Below are 17,307 nucleotides of genomic sequence, written 5' to 3'. Positions count from 1 at the left end.
GGCCGCGCACGCGGGCAGGGCCCGCGGGGCATTGTGGGCCGTCCGCTCCCGCCGCCGCTCGCCATGTCCGGGTCCCCGGTGAAGCGGCAGAGGATGGAGAGCGCGCTGGACCAGCTCAAGCAGTTCACCACCGTGGTGGCCGACACGGGCGACTTTCACGGTGAGGCTGCGCTGGCCCCGAGCTCCAAGAGAGGGGCTTCGTGCGCGCCGAGCGCCGGCTGGCCCCGGGGTGAGGGGAGGCGGGGCGAGGTGCAGGGGGCGCGAGCGTGCAAGTGAGGGGCGGGGGCGGGCCGGGCCACCAGGCCTCCCTGGCCGCGAAGTCGGCCCCGGTTCGCCTCGGCGCCTCTTACCCGGTCCCTCCGCTCCCTTCTCCCTCGCCTCCCGCCCTCTTCACCCCGGCTCCCTCCTTCGCCCCCCCATTCCCGGTACCCCTTCTCTTTCGTCCCCCGCCCCCGGCCCCCTGTTCCCGGTGCCCCGACCCCTCTTCGCTCTCCGCCCCCGCGTTTCCCGCCCGCCTTCTCCCTCGCTCCCCGCCCTCGGCGCCCATGCTCGGCCCCCCTTCGCCTTCGGCCCGGGGCCGCCGTCCCCTCCGCGCTGCTGGTAGCTCGCGGGAGCCCGCCGTGAGCCGCCAGTGCGTCAGGGGACAGTGTCCAAATGCTTTGGTTTGGGGAGAGACTCCAGGTCCGCCTTGGAGCTGCGGACCGTTTGTGGTTACACGGGGTAGTTTTGTTGCGCGAATGTTGACCGCTGAGCAGGAACATGAGTTAGTTCTGGGCCCAGAAAGACCAGAAACTGCGAATGACACCACCTGCTTTTGAAACCTCGTGTTGCACACACTTTCCACCCCTACCCAGGGGACAGCTGAGCACGCTGGTGCCTGCGGCCGGGTGCGGGCCAGTTAGACGTTCACCACGTTGGGCCAAGGAGCTGCGGGGATAAAACCCCATGCGCCGAGGAAAGCAAAGCTTGTCCCAGATTTAGATTTTCCTGACTTTGAATCATGTTCCTTGGAGGCAGCTGGGGGACTTAGCTTTTCCTCCCTCTGCAGTGGAAACACAGACTAGGTGAACCTCCATTCTGTTAGGCTGTGAACAATTAAGATTTTCAGGAAAATCATGAAATTCTCTGGGTATGAGTGCTGTGGGGCACACAGTACGGAAAGGACTTCCTCTCTTTTCTGCTTTCTCATGGTGACTTGAGAAACAGGCTTTAATTCCTCTTTGGTAAGAGTAAGTCTTTATCTAGCAGAGCCTAGGAGAGTGAGTAAGCATGTTTAGCTGCTTCAGTATAAAAGCTGGAAACAGTGATCGGCTTGAGTCCAACCTGTACTTTAAACCATCTGCCAGAAGGTCCCCGCCTGGTCAGAGCTGGGGGCCCTGGGAGATTCCAGCTCCTGCTCACCCGGGAGGCCACGGTCTTCTTTCTACCCCCTCCCTGCCTCCCTGATCCAGGCCTCTGGCAATGACATCACTAGCATAGAGGGTGCTGGAAAAGTGGCTGCATGTATTTCTGCACCTTCTTAGCATGGAATATTTCCCGTTTTTGTGAGTTGACAAAGCCCTGGTCTGTATTGTTTCCTGTCGGGTCTCACCAGGCAGCAGCCGCAGGATGGCTGGTCTTGTTACACCTTCTGTCAGTGTAGGGCCAACAAGGTGGGAGGGGTCCTGAGGAATGCTTGCTTTTTTTTTTTTTTTTTCCCTCTTTCTTTTTAGAAATATCTAAACCCAAGTGCTGACATTTAAGATTTCTAAGTGAGGGCTTCCCTGGTGGCGCAGTGGTTAAGAATCCGCCTGCCAGTGCAGGGGACACGGGTTCGAGCTCTGGTCCGGGAAGATCCCACGTGCTGCGGAGCAACTAAGTCCCTGCGCCACAACTACTGAGCCTGCGCTCTAGAGCCGGTGAGCCACAACTACTGAAGCCCACACGCCTAGAGCCCGTGCTCCGCAACAAGAGAAGCCACCTGCAATGAGAAGCCCGCATACCGCAACAAAGACCCAACACAGCCAAAAATAAATAAATTAATTAATTAAAAAAAAAAAAAGATTTCTAAGTGAATGTTAAGAACTTTATTAAAAAATACATTTGTTGATAATGTATATCCATAAATCTTACATAGTTGTAAATTTGTGGGTTTTTTGGTTTTATTTTTATTTTTTGGCCATGTCGCCTGGCATGTGGGATCTTAGTTCCCCGACCAGGGATCGAACCCACGGCCTCCTACATTGGAAGTACAGAGTCTTAACCACTGGACCACCAGGGAAGCCCCTGTAAATTCAGTTTGTGGTCACTTGATGAACTGAAGGTTCTTACCTTCGGGGAGTCGTGGGCCTCTTTGAAAATACAGAGTCTTAACCACTGGACCACCAGGGAAGCCCCTGTAAATTCGGTTTGTGGTCACTTGATGAACTGAAGGTTCTTACCTTCGGGGAGCCGTGGGCCTCTTTGAAAAGACAGTCAAGGCTGTGGATGCTCTTCCCAGAGTGATGCCCCAGACCCGGTTTTGCGTTCAGCTTAAGGGTCCGTGGAGTCTGAAGTCCATCTGTTGACCCCAGATAGGTCTTGGTTTTGTTTGTTTTTTTTTTTAATAAATTTATTTATTTTTGGCTGCGTTGGGTCTTCGTTGCTGCACGTGGTCTTTCTCTAGTTGCGGTGAGCGGGGGCTACTCTTGGTTGCGGTGCACAGGCTTCTCATCGCGGTGGCTTCTCTTATTGCAGAGCACGGGCTCTAGGCGCGCAGGCTTCAGTAGTTGTGGCTCACCGGCTCTAGAGCGCAGGCCCAGTAGTTATGGCACACAGGCTTAGTTGCTCCATGGCATGTGGGATCTTCCCGGACCAGGGCTCGAACCCGTGTCCCCTGCATTGGCAGGCAGATTCTTAACCACTGCACCACCAGGGAAGCCCCCTTGGTTTTGTTTTTTATTTTGCTAAAAGTCAGCTTTATCAAGGTATAATTTTATATGATGAAAGGCACCAGTTTCAGTGCATTACTCTGGGTTTTAACACATCTGTGTAAGTTCTGCTCCAGAGTACTTTTTCTTAACTTGTCATTTTGAAATAATTATAGACTTTTAGGAAGTTGCAAAATTAGCCCATAGAGTCCCATGAATCCTTCACCCATTGTCCCCCAGTGGTGACGTTTTGTGTGGCCGTGGTGTGACATCAGAAGCAGGAACTTGGCACTAGCATGACACCGTGAACAGGCTTCAGGCCGGCTCCGTGTCCACCGGTTTCCACCTGCACAGAGGAGGGGGCATGCTCTGTGGCGGTTTTATAGTGCCTAGGTTCTTGTAGCCACCAGGACGGGTAGGACACGGCTGTTCCCCGGCCACAGAGACCTCCCTCGGCCCTGAGAGCCGCCCCCCTTCCCTGTTCCCGTTCTCCAGTTCTCCATCTCTGTAGTTTTGTCATCAGAGGATACTCTGACAATTCTAACTTGCCCAATCAGCTTACTGAACCAGCTAATCCTGGAAGCTGAGGTTGGTGAACCTGAGCTCTGTGCTACCCCGTGAGCCTGGGCTGCAAGACTCCTTGGACTTCCTGGCCTGGTTACCAAGAAGGTGCTAGTGTGTTAAAGGAGAATACAGACCTGGGTGCCCACGCTGTCGGGCGGCCACCTCCCTTCTTGCTCCGGCGCTGGGCGGCCCTGGGCCCTCGGCACATCTGCTCCCTGGCTTTAGTCTCTTGTCGCTTTCTCATTGTGCACGCAGCTGCCTCTTGGCCAGCCTTCCGTGTGAAGTGCGGCCACACCCTGGCTCAGAAGACATGCTGGACTCTGTTTACATGTTTAGGGCTTACAGGGGTTGGCTCGGGGAAGCAAGCACTCCACTTACTTCCCCGCTTTCCACAATTATTTCCCTAGCCATCGACGAGTACAAGCCCCAGGATGCCACCACCAACCCGTCCCTGATCCTAGCCGCGGCGCAGATGCCCGCCTACCAGGAGCTGGTGGAGGAGGCCGTCGCCCACGGCCGGAGGCTGGGCGGGTGAGTGCGGGTCCGGGCAGCAGCCCTCAGCTGGTCTGGTCGCTTCCCTCCCTCCCTGAGTTTAGTTGTCAGGTGTCTTAGACTCAGGGAGGGAATGCTGTCTGCTTTCCTGTTTCTTTTTGTCAGGAAAGAAATAGCCGACGTGTTATTTACACGTAGCAGGCAATACCCATTGTGCGTGTACAGTTCGTTGGGTTTTATTTGTAGGAACGTGTAGACACCACCCCAGAAGTCCCTCCCCGCTTTTGCAGTCAGTCTCCCCAGCCCTGGCGACTGTGGACCTGCTTTCTGGCGTTTTGTTATGTTTTAGCAGTTCTGCTGGAGTGAGATTCATTAAGTGCACTGTCCGATTCATTCTGGTCAGTTTATGCGGTGGTGCAGCCACAGTCACAACCCAGTCCTGGAGCCTCTGCACCTCCTAGAAGGTTCCCTGGAGCCTCTGCCAGCGACCACAGACTGGCTCTCCTCTCCGCAGATTGGCCTTTGCTGGATGTCATTTTAAGTTTTCATCCGGGCGATACTGCCCAGCTGAGAGTGAGCCTGCAGGGGTCAGTGGCCCCTGGCAGGAGCCACGCTGGGCTGGCCTGTCCCTTTCTGGCGCTCCTGTGTGCTGAGGTCAGGCGGTGTGCAGGTGTGTGTGTGACAGCTGCTCCGTGCACTGGGCCACCCTGCCCCCACCATGTGCCACCCCCTGCCCCCCCTGCCCATCCTGGCTGCTTCCCTGTCCCTTCTTGGTATTCCTGGAATTGGTGACAAGTTGGTGCCCTTAGTGATCACCAGACTGGCCCTGCTCCCATGTCCAGCCCGTGACACGCGGGCTGGAGATCTTTCTGGTCCGTTTTGGAACATCATCATGTACCTTACTCATCTGCCCAGGTAGCTTCAAAGAGGTTGGAAAGACTGTTTTGTTCAAGTCCCCAAAGATGAAGGGGTTCAGTTTGGGAGGATGAAAACGTGGAGAATGGAAGGCAGGGATGGTTGCACCACAGTATGCCCCTAACTAGTCACTTAAAAATGGTTAAGATAGGGCTTCCCTGGTGGCGCAGTGGTTGAGAATCCGCCTGCCAGTGCAGGGGACACGGGTTCAAGCCCTGGTCCTGGAAGATCCCACATGCCGTGGAGCCACTAAGCCCGTGTGCCACAACTACTGAGCCCGCACGCCTAGAGCCCGTGCTCCGCAACAGGAGAAGCCACTGCAATGAGAAGCCCACACACCACAACGAAGAGTAGCCCCAGCTCACCACAACTAGAGAAAGCCGGCGCACAGCAACAGAGACCCAACACAGCCAAAAAATAAATTAATTAATTAATTTTAAAAAAAAAACCCAACAAATCTCATTTAAAAAGAAAAAAATGGTTAAGATGGGGGGAGTTCCCTGGTGGCCTAGTGGTTAGGACTCTGCAGTCTCACTGCCGTGGCCCAGGTTCAGTCCCTGGTCGGGGAACTGAGATCCTGCAAGCTGTGTGGCATGGCCAAAGTTAAAAAAAAAAAAGGTTAAGATGGTAAGTTTTATGCTATGTGTGTTTTGCCACAATTAAAAAAAATTATTTTAAGAAAAAAGATGGAGGGAAAAGAATTTGGGAAATGAATAACAGAATTTGTTTTGTAGAATCCTGTGCATTTAAATCTAACAAGCTTCTAACCTAATTTTTTCCCTGGAATTTCAGATCACAAGAGGAACAGATTACAAATGCTACTGATAAACTTTTTGTGCTGTTTGGAGCAGAAATACTGAAGAAAATTCCAGGCCGCGTATCCACAGAAGTGGATGCAAGGTAAGGACGCAGGGCTGACAGGTGACGTGGGCCGAGGGCAGCAGCTGCTTTTCAGTCCGTGGCTCCCCACGTGGCGCCCAGGTGCTGCCGTGGCTGCTGATCCCCGTGAGCTGCTTGCCTCCGGCCCCTGCTCGAATATCAGTCCTGCTAAGCTGCTCCGAGCCGGGCACGCCACGCACCCCCTGGCTGGCTGCCGGGCGCCCCTGTCACGGCCCTGCCCCCGCAGGCTCTCCTTCGATAAGGATGCTATGGTGGCCCGCGCCCAGCGCCTCATCGACCTATACAAGGAGGCTGGGATCAGCAAGGACCGGATTCTGATAAAGCTGTCGTCCACCTGGGAAGGAATCCAGGCTGGAAAGTAAGTGTCCCCGTGAGGAGGGAGCTGGTGGGGACTCTGCCCGTCCCGGGTGGGCCTCGGGGAGCAGGCCCCGTGCGATGCCACACGTTGTCCTCATGTCGTCTTCCGTGTACAGAACATAAGTCGTTTCCCAGCAGCCGTGCTCAGGGCAGAGGAGGTAGAAGCAGGTGCAGACAGGGAGCTGCTCTGGCGCCGCTCCCCCCCCGCCCCCCTACCCCCCGCAGGGCCATGCTCGGCTGTCCTGGGAGCGCCCCTTGTGCACCAGTGCGGTCCCTGTGTTATCTGTTCCACTCCTGCAACCTTCTGCCTCTGGACGCGCCTGTTCTGGACTCTTCCGCGTGATGGAATCGCGCAGTACGTGGCCTTTGTGTCTGGCTTCCCTTGCTGGGCATGTGTTCAAGGTTCACATGTGCCGTGCGTGTGTTGGGGCTGCATTCCTCTTAAAGCTTTTGTTCGCTCGTGTGTATACACTGCATTTTCTGAGTCCACCCTTCAAGGGGCGTGTGGTTGTCCTGCCTTTGGCGCTGTCGAGGGTGGTGCTGCCGTGAGCACGCGTGCTCGAGCTTTGGTGCCGTCTCTGGTGGGCACACACTGGAGGGCGGAGTTGCTGCTGCTGTGGTCATGGTGTCGGCCATCGAGGCTGCCCTGTGCCCCCTCAGCTGCACTTCGTGACCACCTTCCTGCGGCCAGGCAGCAGAAGTGCCTCTGAAGCTGTCCGTTGGGACAGGGACACAGCTGTTGCAGAGTGGGGCCGGGGCCCTGTTCTCACGGTCGACCCCAGGATGTCACGTGGGTGACTGACTTTCTGCAGGGTGGCCCAGAAGGGCGAGGGGGAGCAGTGGGGCCGGGAGGCCGCGGGCTCTGGGTGGGACCGAGGCAGGATGGCGCTGCAGTCGGAGCTGATTCTGTGACAAGGTGAGGGACCGGGTCTGTGGCTCTCAGGGAACCTCTCGCCTTTGTCCCTGTTTTGAATTGCCGGTTTGATGAAGGAAGTTCTGGTCACCCACAACTCACTAGCCAGAGAGAGCCCTGGTGAATGTTCCAGAGTTGTTGTTTTTTTTTAGTAAAACGAACTAATTTCAACTCCACACATTTTTGTTTTTAAGTATCTATTTATTTATTTTTGGCTATTCTGGATCTTTGTTGAGGCCTGCGGACTTCTTAGTTGAAGCATGCGCGCAGGATCTAGTTTCCCAACCAGGGATCGAACCTGGGCCCCCTGCATTGAGAGCGTGGAGTCTTACCCACTGGACCACCAGGGAAGTTCCTCCAGAGTTTTTTGGAGGGTTTTTCGTTTTGTTTTGTTTTTGAATTATTTTATTTATTTTTGGCTGAATTGGGTCTTAGTTGCGCGTGGGCTTTCTCTGGTTGTGGCGAGCTGGGGCTATTCTTTTTTGTGGTGCACGGGCTTCTCATTGCGGTGGCTTCTCTTGTAGACAAGCACAGGCTCTAGGCTCATGAGCTTCAGTAGTTGTGGCACGCGGGCTCAGTAGTTGTGGTGCACGGGCTTAGTTGCTTTGCGGCCTGTGGGATCTTCCCGGACCAGGGCTCGAACCCGTGTCCCTTCCGTTGGCAGGCGGATTCTTAACCACTGCACCACCAGGGAAGCCCCCAGAGTTTTTCTTAACGAGGGTGGGGTGACCCTGTTCCTGCCTTTTCAGTTGCTGAATCGTGAACGTTTCTCGCTGTGTGCCCACTGCTCATGCCGCCCTCCCCCCCCCCACAGGCAGCTGGAGGAGCAGCACGGCGTCCACTGCAACATGACGCTGCTCTTCTCCTTCGCCCAGGCCGTGGCCTGCGCCGAGGCGGGGGTGACACTCATCTCCCCCTTCGTGGGCCGCATCCTCGACTGGCACGTGGCCAACACGGACAAGAAGTCCTTTGAGCCCCTGGAGGACCCCGGTGAGTAGCACTCGGAGACGGGGGCGGAGGAGTGCCGCGCCGTCAGCTCCCGGCGGCGGGCGTGGCAGCTCCGGGCATGTCCCCCCAGGAGTGAAGAGCGTCACCAAGATCTACAACTATTACAAGAAGTTCGGCTACGAGACCGTCGTCATGGGCGCCTCCTTCCGCAACACGGGCGAGATCAAGGCCCTGGCGGGCTGCGACTTCCTCACCATCTCACCCCAGCTCCTGGGGGAGCTGCTCAAGGACCACAGCAAGCTGGCGCCCACGCTCTCGGTCAAGGCAGGTAAGAAGCCCCCCCGCCCGCCCCGCTCAAGGCCCCCATGGGGACACCAGTGCCTCCGTCACCTGAGGGTGTGGAGCCTAGAGCCGCAGGGCCAGCCTGCACTCACCTGCTGTCCAGCCCACCTGCCGTGGGGGCGGCGCCAGGCAGGGGCCTTAGGGCGGCTCTGAGCCCAAGGCCCCGGCGCGTGCCCTCCCCCAGCCCAGGCCAGTGACCTGGAGAAGGTCCACCTGGACGAGAAGGCCTTCCGCTGGCTGCACAACGAGGACCGCATGGCCGTGGAGAAGCTCTCAGACGGGATCCGCAGGTTCGCCGCGGACGCCGTGAAGCTGGAGCGGATGCTGACGGTGAGAGCCCAGGGTTACCAGGGTTACGGTCGGGGGGGGGGGGCCTGGCGGGGGCGGGGGGGAGGGGAGGGGACGGCGCACCGGCTCACACACCGCCCGTCTCTAGGAACGAATGTTCAGCGCGGAGAACGGAAAATAGCTTGGCACCTGAGGCTGGACCGCAGATATGCCGCCGACTTTGAATTGGGGCCTAATTGCACATGCATTGCGACGAATCTTGGATTTTTTTACTAATCAGGAGCGGGGATGAATCACAGATTTCCGATTTTATGTAAAATTCTGCTCAGCGCATTAAAGGCGTCACTTTTCGTTCCCGTGTGTGCCTCCTTTCCCCTCCGCCGGCTGCAGCCTGGCCCGATGGAGGCAGGGTTGGGTCAAGAGCCCCCTGGGGGCCTCCAGGCAGGGGTGACAGCCCCTCACCTGCTTCTGGGAGCCTTGATACAGAAGGCGGGGAGCCGCCTGAGCACTTCCTCTGTGTCTGGAGCCCGACGGCCCCGGGGCTTGCAGGCTGTGCTTGCAGGCTGTGCTTGCGGAGTTGGGTGGGAGGGTGCCAGGGGCCCTCTGGAGCTGTGCGGGGGCCGGGCCCGCAGAGAGGAGCCTCTGCGTCAGCGCCTCCTGCTGTCGGGACGCCCCCGTGCCCCTGAGCCTCTCCACGCTGCCCTGGGGCGGAGGCACAGCCGGGACCTTCCACAGGCCCCGGGTTCCTGTGGGGCGATGGCGCCACCTTGTGGGGACAGCGTAGCGTGCGCTGAGCAGGGCTTCCAAACCTCAAACCCCGAGCAGAGGCAGGGCACAGCTTGTGAAGACACTTTACTTGCACCCTCTGGACTTTTCAAGCGACAGGTGTGCTGCACTGGGAAGGGGTTGGTGGGGGGCGGTGATGGGTGGTCCACAGGGCAGCCCCTTCCTCTCCCCTGGGACCAGCCTCTGTTCCTGGATCAGTGAAGCGGTGGGGGGGGGGGCACGACGCAGGGTCTGGGTGAGACTGCTTGGGGGCACGAGGTGGGTGGAAGGGGCCCCGGCTGGCCCTCCAGGTCTGCGCCAGTGGAGCCAGGTGTCAGGACAGGCCTGTGGGACGCTGCCCTGGGCCTGGCTGAGGGTCAACGGGGAGCCCCTGTGCCCCCCACCCCTGCCCTGGGGGACCCTGCTGGGCCGGGCTTGTTCCCCATGGCTCCCTGCAAGTGAGTGGCGCTCCCAGAACCCCCGTCTGCTGGGGTTGGAGCAGGTGGCTGGGGCTTGTGGTTCTGCAGCTGCCACCCTCCCCAAAGGCAGGGGCAGTGCTGAGCAGGCAGGGCTCAGGGGACAGGCGCCACCCCGGGCCACACCCCTCAGGCCACCTAGCCTGCCCAGGCTGCCCCACCCATCCTGGTGCTGAGGGGGTGGTCTTGGGTTCAGTGGGGGTGGGTGCCACAGCACAGGGACCTGCTGAGGTGGGCAGGGCTTCTCGCCCCCAGCCCCCCAGCTGCCTGGCCAGGTCGGGTCAGGGGGCTAAGGCTTCCTGCAGCCCCCTCCCCCTGAGCTGATCAAAGGGCTGTGTCCTAGGAGGACGTGGAGGTCTCAGCTCACCATCTTGCCTGGCCTGGGGCCTCAGGATGGAGACCGTGGATGCCAGTGACAGACATGAAGCCCACCTGCTCACAGGTACAACCCTGTGTAGCCAGCACCTTAGAACATGCTTGTCCCCCGATCTGCCCCCATTCCCAGCCACAAATGACTGATCCACTCTGAATTTTTGGATTTTTCATATCTGTCTGGTTTCCTTTGCTGAGCATGATGTTTCCAAGGGTCCACCACATGGACATTAATATTGTTCAGTAGTAAGAATGCTCCTTTTATGGCAGCTACAACTTATCGCGAAAAACACCACGGATGTTCACGCATTGTTTTTGTGGAGTTGTAGGGTCTTTCTTTCTCTTGGATAAACCTCAGGGTCTATTTTAAACACCCCGGGCATGTGGGGAACCCCCGGGGGCACAGGCACCTGCACCCACCCGGTGGCCACCCCAGTGCCCTGGACCTGGCATACCCAGGAGCAGCCAGTGGGGCAGACTCAGAGAGCACCAGCCACCAGGGAGCAGGGCTGTGGAGGGGCCCCTGCAGAGCCCGCCTGGGCCTTGGTCTGCACAGTCAGAAAGCGTCATCATTTGAAAAAAGCTTTTTGTCCAGAGATGTCTGTGACTCCATGATGTGAGGACTGCAAACACGGGATGACCGATGGGGCTGCCCAGGCCCCACGTGTGCACACAGCAGGCCAGCAGGCGGCAGGGGCCCTGACACGGGGAGCATCGCCTCCGACTCGGGGCGCCCCGCTTCCTCCTCCTTTGTTCTGAGGGGTTGGATGCGGCAGAGCTAGTCAGGCTGAGACAAGGATGGTGACACACACGGGGCCAGAGCAGCTCCAGGAGGCCCCAGCCGAGGGCCGCAGGCCAGGACAGGTGCCCTGGGGAAGCTGGAGCGCGACCAGGCTGCACTGGGACTCGGCTGGCTGGACAGCCACCTGGCATCCCCAGGACTGTCGCCGCCCCTGCCAACCCAGCCCAGCCAGCCACACTCAAGGCCTCCTTCCAAGTGGAACTCGGCTCCGTCACGTCCACCTTGAAACAGGCAGAGCAGCTGCAAAACCAGGCTCGGCCGTCAGGACCCGAGGCCACCTGGGCAGGGCCGTGTGTTGTATCCACAATTAAGTGTTTCTCTCAACATCAGAAGGGACGCGGTGACACTGCAGCAACCACCCAAGGTCCATCCCGGCCTTAACATGGGGTCGCCATCACATTTGAAACCGTGCACTAGGCAAGGGTTAGGGTGAGAGCAGGTTCTTCAGCACCAGCCAGCGGGGCCCTCCCCACCCAGCCCCCCCCAGCGCCCAAAGGCCTGGGGAGCCCGCAGGGAGGCCTGGGAGGAGCCTCAGCACAGAAGCGGGACCCTGGGATCCCAGCCGGCAGGCACCCAGCTTCCAGGAGGGCTCAGCCTCTGCTCCCCCCGCCAGGGTGAACAGGGACGGGCAGGGGAGCCAAGACCCCAGCCCGGACCCACAGCCGACCCTCTGTGGGGCACTCAGAATGCTCCAGGACCACCCGGCCGCCCGTGGGCCCCTCGGCGCTCCCCACCCCTCCCTGAGGAGACTCTGCAGGGTTGGGGGCTCAGCCCCTCCCCCAGAGCCTTCACCCCTCAGGGAGGATTCTCAGAGCCCCCAGCAAGCCAGGCCGGGGTGTCGTGGAGGCGGGGTCCCCGGAGGCCTGAGAGTCCAGCTGCCTCTGGGGACACCCGGGACATCTGGAGGTGGCGGCATCCGCTGGCGGGCTCAGCTCGGGGCCGCCTCACTTCCTGTGGGACGGAGGCCGGGTCAAGGCAAAGGGGCCGGTCACAAGGCAGCGTCCCACCCGCCACCCAGGCCAAGCCCCTCACCGGCTGCCGCAGAGGAAGAGCAGGTTCTGCACGGCCGGGACGGTGGAGCCGGCGTTCTGGCCAGTGACCAGGTGGCGGTCCAGCACCACATGCACGGCGTCGGGCTCGCTGGCTGCAGGAGACCCCGGGGGCCCAGGCCTCAGGCCGCGTGCTGGGCCGGCTCCCGAGACGCTCCCGCACCTGCCCTCCCGGGCCGGGGACTCGTGGTCAAGGGCTGGCCCCCCAGGTCCTTGGGACACTCAGCCCCAGCAGGCGGGCCTGGCCAGGGCCCCCACTCACCACTGAAGCAGGCCCCCGCGTCCTTCACGAAGTCCTCCACAACCAGGGGCAGGTGGGCGAAGCCGGGCGCCCGGACGAGCTCGTACACGGAAGGCTGCGGGGGAAGGGCACCCAGGCTCAGGGGGCCACGCCCGCCACGTGGGGGCTGCTGAGGGTGGAGGGGCCCGCAGCAGGGGCCGGGGCTGAGGCTCTCCCGCCGTGGGGTGGCCTGAGGTGACAAGGCCACCGTGGGGCGGAAGCTGCCTGTCACCGCCTTGCCCAGCATCGGGGCACACGGGTGACCAGAATGAGCTGGGCAGGTGACCTCAGGGCAGAGCCCTTCAACGAGCAGCAGGGCTGGGGGTCGAGCACAGAGCCACGCGAGGGGTGGTGACTGAGGTCCCCCCCAGAGGAGAGCCCCTGCCCCTCTCCTCCTGTCCTCTCCCAGCCACCGGCCAGGCCGGCCCCGTGCAGCCCCTGCGCCTAGGCCTCAGTCCTCGCCGGGCAGACCCCCCCAGACCTGCCCCAGGACCCGGACTCTGGCTCCACGTCCAGCCAGGCCCTCTGCCCAAGTGGCGGCACCGCTTCCTGGACCCGAAAGGAGTGACACACTCAACAGGCACGAAACAAGGCCCCGAAGGACCCCTGCCCCCCACCCCCTGCCCCGTGCTGGTAACCAAGAGCCCCATCTGGGCAAACGACTGCTGCCACCACCGGAGGGGGCCCTGGGCCCCCCAGCAGGCCCCCAGCCAGTCCCCCTGCTCTCAGATGCGTGTGCACATCTTCCATCCCCATCCACAGCCCAGCACCCCTGCAGCGCACTCACCCCCGTGACGCTGTAGCCTTGGAACACCCAGGACCTGTCCTCATTGGTGGCACAGCAGAGGGCGGCAACGCCGTGGCCCACAGCACAGATGGGCTCTGGAAGCAGGGTCAAGGCCAGCGTGAGACGCTGGAAGCCGCCCAGGCCCCTGCCAACACGCCCACTCCCCTGGCTCCCCTCCCCAGACACAACTCAGAACTAGGATTTGTTTAGAGCCCAGATCCCCTCAAGCCGTTCTTGTGGCCAAGAAACAGGTACAACAAGGAGGAAGGTGGGTGCCAGGTGCACCTGTCACACCGGAGCGCTGCCACCCTCTGCCCCGCAGAACCACCCGCCCGGCTCCAGGCCCCGACTTGGCCTCTAGGCACCACGGGGCAGCCCGCCTGGGAGCCCCCCGCCTCCGAATGCAGCAGGGGGAGGCGCCCCGGCCCTCCTCTTGCCCCGCAGGCCCCTGGCTCCGAGCCTCCCTCTCAGGGCAGCCTGGCATGAGTGAGTTCCCACGGCCGAGGTGGCTCAGACAATCGCTGCCTGGGGAGAGGAGGCCCCATTCCCACGAACAAAGGACGCTGTGTGGAGCCCCTGGGTTTGCCTGTTGGGCCCTAACGAGCATCCCATCCCCATCGCAGCGACTTGCCCATCACCGCCAATGCCAGGCCAGGGCAGTGCGCCATGTCTCCACAGAGCAGAAGTCCTCCCAGCCGCCCCACCCCACGGGCCTCCGAGCCCAAACCCCACCGGGAACAAAGCCAGCATCCCGCCTGCCCATCTGGGGGGTTAGCATCCCCAGCCATGAGCCCCCGAGGGAGCCAGGCAGAGGGACCACAGGGGCAGCGGCCTGATGGGCACAGAGTCGGGGAAGGAGGCATGGGGAAGGGATGCCCCTCCCGAATGTGTGTGTGTGTGTGTGTGTGTGTGTGTGTGTGTGTGTGCGTGCGCGCGCGCGCGCGTGTGTGTACACATGCTGACTAAACTTGTCTGCTCACCGGTCAGAATCATGGCTCTTCACACCTACCCTATCTGGCTCCTGAAATGGCCTGGCATCTCCAGCAACAAAACCTGAACCCCGCAGTCCATGGCCATCACCTCCCACGCCCCTCACTGGGCATCTCCCCGCCTCTCCTCCCTGTTGGTGGAGCCCCACTCCCCGCGAATCTGCGTACACGCCCCAACCCCAGTCCCAGGGGCCACCTACTGCTCTCGGAGCGGAAGTGCTGCAGGATGCGAGCCAGGGACCCGCTGCTGGCCAGGTCAGCCAGAGCCCCAGGACAGCTGGGAATCAGGAGGGCGTGGTACCGGGCACCTGGCGGGAGACCACAGCCCCGTCAGTCACAGGCGGCGAGGTCGCCAGCTGGGACCAGGCCCTACACGGCTGCCAGCCCAGCTCCTCTCTGCTCCTGCCAGCCACCGTGTCACAAGGATTGTGTCACTTATCCCCACGTGGGCTGAGGCTCCCGAGGCCCACAAACCACCTCTGTGTGCCTGCCAACTCCCTCCCCCAGGCCGAGCTGGAGAACTCTGGCCACAGGACGCAGGACCGGACACGGCCCTGGACGGCCACAGTGCTTCGTGACAAGCCCCTGGATGCTCCAGGAACAGAGTGAGCGAGCACTTTGGGGCCATGACCCCAGCTGGAACCACCCCCCCACCCAGACCCCCAAGGCCCCGCACCGTCGATGGACTCGAGCTTGGCGGGGCTGGCGTAGGCCTTGAGGCGGAAGTCCTGCACCCAGCGCGTGTTGCTCTCGTTCACGTCCACGAAGTCCATGGTCCTCCCCTGCAGGAGCCCAGCATGAGACGCCCCGCTATTGGCTCAAGAAAATGCTGACAAGGGCTGGGACTGACAGCAGTCCCTCAGGACAAAGGGACCGGACCGCCCAGCCCCTCGGCAAGCCTCGCCACACCCAACCCCCTCCTGCCCCTGGGTGGCCTCAGTCTCCTGCCTATAAAGTGGAAGCAAGTGTCCCACCCACCTCAGGGGTGACCCTTAGTGCAGTGAGAAACACCTGATGGGTCACTTCTGTGACCCTGAGTTCCACAGCATCGAGGGCCGAGAAGTCCTCCCAATGGTAGGTCTGTGCCACCCTCACTCACACGTGACCAAAGGTCTCAGAAAATGGGGAAGAGAACTAGATGGTGCCACCGGGGTCCTGGGCCCTCAGCCCAAGCTGGCTCCCGGCTCCTCCTGGGGCGTGAAACGCTCTCCTGGAGAAAAGGGTGGCTGGACTTACCCCGGGGGTGGCCACCTGCAGATTGAAGGCGGCGCTGGCCAGTGTGAAGCAGTGGAGGAAGGACTGGGCCGACACGCCTGCGAGGAGATGCGGCCCGGTGGGTGCAGGGCTCCTCCCGGCCCCGGACCACCCTGGGGAGCAGCCCCTAGCCCCACCTCCCCCCGGGGCCCACCCCTCACATGGCTGGGGTAGCAGCCCTAGCCCCCCGGCCCCCCTCGGGGGGCTGTCTCCCCAGCCTGACCACTAAAGGCCTTTCCAGAAGGCAAACCCACGCATGAAGTTCCCTGACACTCTGCTTGTCTATGCACCGAACCACACGGGCTGAGCACCAGCCCCACCCCCGAAGGCAGCCACAGAGGAGCGGCAGTGAGCGAGGCCTGTGCCCGTGGAGGTGGGGCCGCAGCAGGTGTCAGCAGGAAGCGCGGTGCGTCTGGTCTCCTCTGCACAGGCCGGGGGACGCTGGCTCCTTTTCTCACCGAGTTCCCGGGTCCTGCCTACCGTCCCGACCCCGGGGCTGCGTGCAGCCTCTTCTGCGCATGCCCAGTCCGAAGGCTCCCGGCTGCTGGGAGCTAAGGCCCCCCACCAGAGATGCCTGCTTCTAAAGGGACTTGATCTGCATCCCTCCACCTTTATTTAATCGAGGGACCCAATCCCGAAACCTCGCCTTCACCTTTATTCACTCTTACAAATTAATACACATTCATCGTAAAGAGTCCACAAATAGGGCAAAGATGGTCTCCCCAGTTCTGCCCAGTTCCTCCAGCCCTCCCACCCCCACCTGCTCCGCCCCAGGGTCCCCTGAAGGGACTCTGGAGGGCCCGCTCGTCCTGCCCACAGAGCGCAGGAGCCTTGTCAGAGCTGTGTCCCACCCCATGTCCTCAGCACCCCTTCCCCGTGGCACAGCCAAGCCAGTGCGGCCCCTCCTCACCCTTACCCCACTCCGACCAGCCGCCTACGTCTTCAGGACTGAACCCCACTCTCGATGGCTCACCCTCGAACTCCCCATGCGGGGACGGGGGGCGTCCCTCAGTTCCTCCATCCCTCATTCTGGGGACAGCTCAGGGGCCCTGGGGCTCAGCACACTGTGACCCCATGACCCGCGGTCCTCACTTCCTCGCCCACTTGGGCAGCTACAGAAGTCAAGACGGGGACAGACTCCAGAGTCGGTCCCTGGGTCCCAACCCTGGTTCGCCACCTCCCCGCCATTCGACTTTGGGCTCATCACTCCTCTGCGATGGAGGCAGCAAGGGGAGGACCCAGGAAGTGCGCCAGCCACCCTCACCGGCTCGTTCCTCCCCTGCTGACCCTGAGCACCCAGAGGCCTCGGCGGAGAACCGGGCCCCACCAGCCACGGCGCCCGCGAGCCCACCGGACTCGTCCCTCCCCAACCCTCGTCCTCCGGGCCGTGTGCCGGGCCGGCGGGCAGCGGAGAGGGTGCGGGGAGGAGACACCACTGCCCTCGCCGCCCCGCCTCCCCGGCTCCCCCAGGGCGGCGGCCCGGCGTACTGACCAGACCCGCGGCGGGCCGTCATCCCCGGTTCTCGTCTCCACAGAGGTTCGGCCCGGGCGGAAGCACTCGCGGCAGACGGCCCCCGGCCCCGCCCGCCCCGCCCGCCCCGCCCGCCCCGCCCTCTCGAGTCTCACCTTCGGCGGCGCCGCTGGCCACGAGGAGGCAGGCTGGCCGGTTCGGGAGCCGCTCGGACGCCATGGGCCCAGCCACGGCCTGTGCGGCCTGCGCATGCGCGGAGCGTGGCAGGGACAAGGTCAAGGGCCGCGGCGGCCTGGGGGCTGGGCTGAGCCGCGCCGGGCGCATGCGCCATCCCGCCTCCCGCCCCGCCTCTCCCTCCCAGCCCTGGTCCGGGTCGGAGTCCAGGTCAAGGTCTGCCCGGGCTACTCCTCCGACGCTGTCCGCCTCGTGGCCCCGGCGGGCCCGCAGAGAGGTCT

General features: G+C 61.7%; 2 protein-coding genes and 1 long non-coding RNA gene across 8 annotated transcripts; 1 reads left to right on the top strand and 2 right to left on the bottom strand.

The window, feature by feature from the left end:
• TALDO1 (transaldolase 1) lies at positions 1-8,961 on the top strand. Its single transcript, XM_082477991.1, has 8 exons — positions 1-160; positions 3,860-3,983; positions 5,652-5,759; positions 5,986-6,117; positions 7,844-8,019; positions 8,108-8,305; positions 8,504-8,649; positions 8,756-8,961. Exons 1-8 carry the CDS (start codon positions 64-66, stop codon positions 8,786-8,788), a joined length of 1,014 nt encoding a protein of 337 aa, XP_082334117.1. The 5' UTR covers positions 1-63; the 3' UTR covers positions 8,789-8,961.
• On the bottom strand, positions 2,035-3,853 carry LOC309668341. Its single transcript, XR_014268195.1, has 2 exons — positions 2,421-3,853; positions 2,035-2,310 (listed from the first exon to the last, which is right to left on the bottom strand). It is a non-coding gene; the product is annotated as an uncharacterized lncRNA (long non-coding RNA).
• A 1,413-nt stretch (positions 8,962-10,374) lies between the features above and the next one.
• Positions 10,375-17,307, bottom strand: GATD1 (glutamine amidotransferase class 1 domain containing 1; the record flags this gene model as incomplete). Of its 6 annotated transcripts, none has more annotated exons than XM_082477992.1 (8): positions 17,008-17,186; positions 15,364-15,440; positions 14,804-14,909; positions 14,328-14,435; positions 13,139-13,233; positions 12,334-12,427; positions 12,055-12,166; positions 10,375-11,973 (listed from the first exon to the last, which is right to left on the bottom strand). In XM_082477992.1, exons 1-8 carry the CDS (start codon positions 17,174-17,176, stop codon positions 11,967-11,969), a joined length of 768 nt encoding a protein of 255 aa, XP_082334118.1. In that variant the 5' UTR covers positions 17,177-17,186. The 6 variants fall into 6 exon arrangements, with proteins under 6 accessions (XP_082334118.1, XP_082334122.1, XP_082334120.1 ...); XM_082477996.1 differs by lacking the exon at positions 17,008-17,186 and adding an exon at positions 16,874-16,930; XM_082477994.1 differs by lacking the exon at positions 14,328-14,435 and having other exon boundaries at positions 17,008-17,307.

Source organism: Balaenoptera physalus (assembly GCF_965194825.1).
Source record: "Balaenoptera physalus genome assembly, chromosome: 10".
In the NCBI taxonomy this organism is placed as follows: Eukaryota; Metazoa; Chordata; class Mammalia; order Artiodactyla; family Balaenopteridae; genus Balaenoptera; species Balaenoptera physalus.
This window is presented reverse-complemented; position numbering and strand designations above follow the sequence as displayed.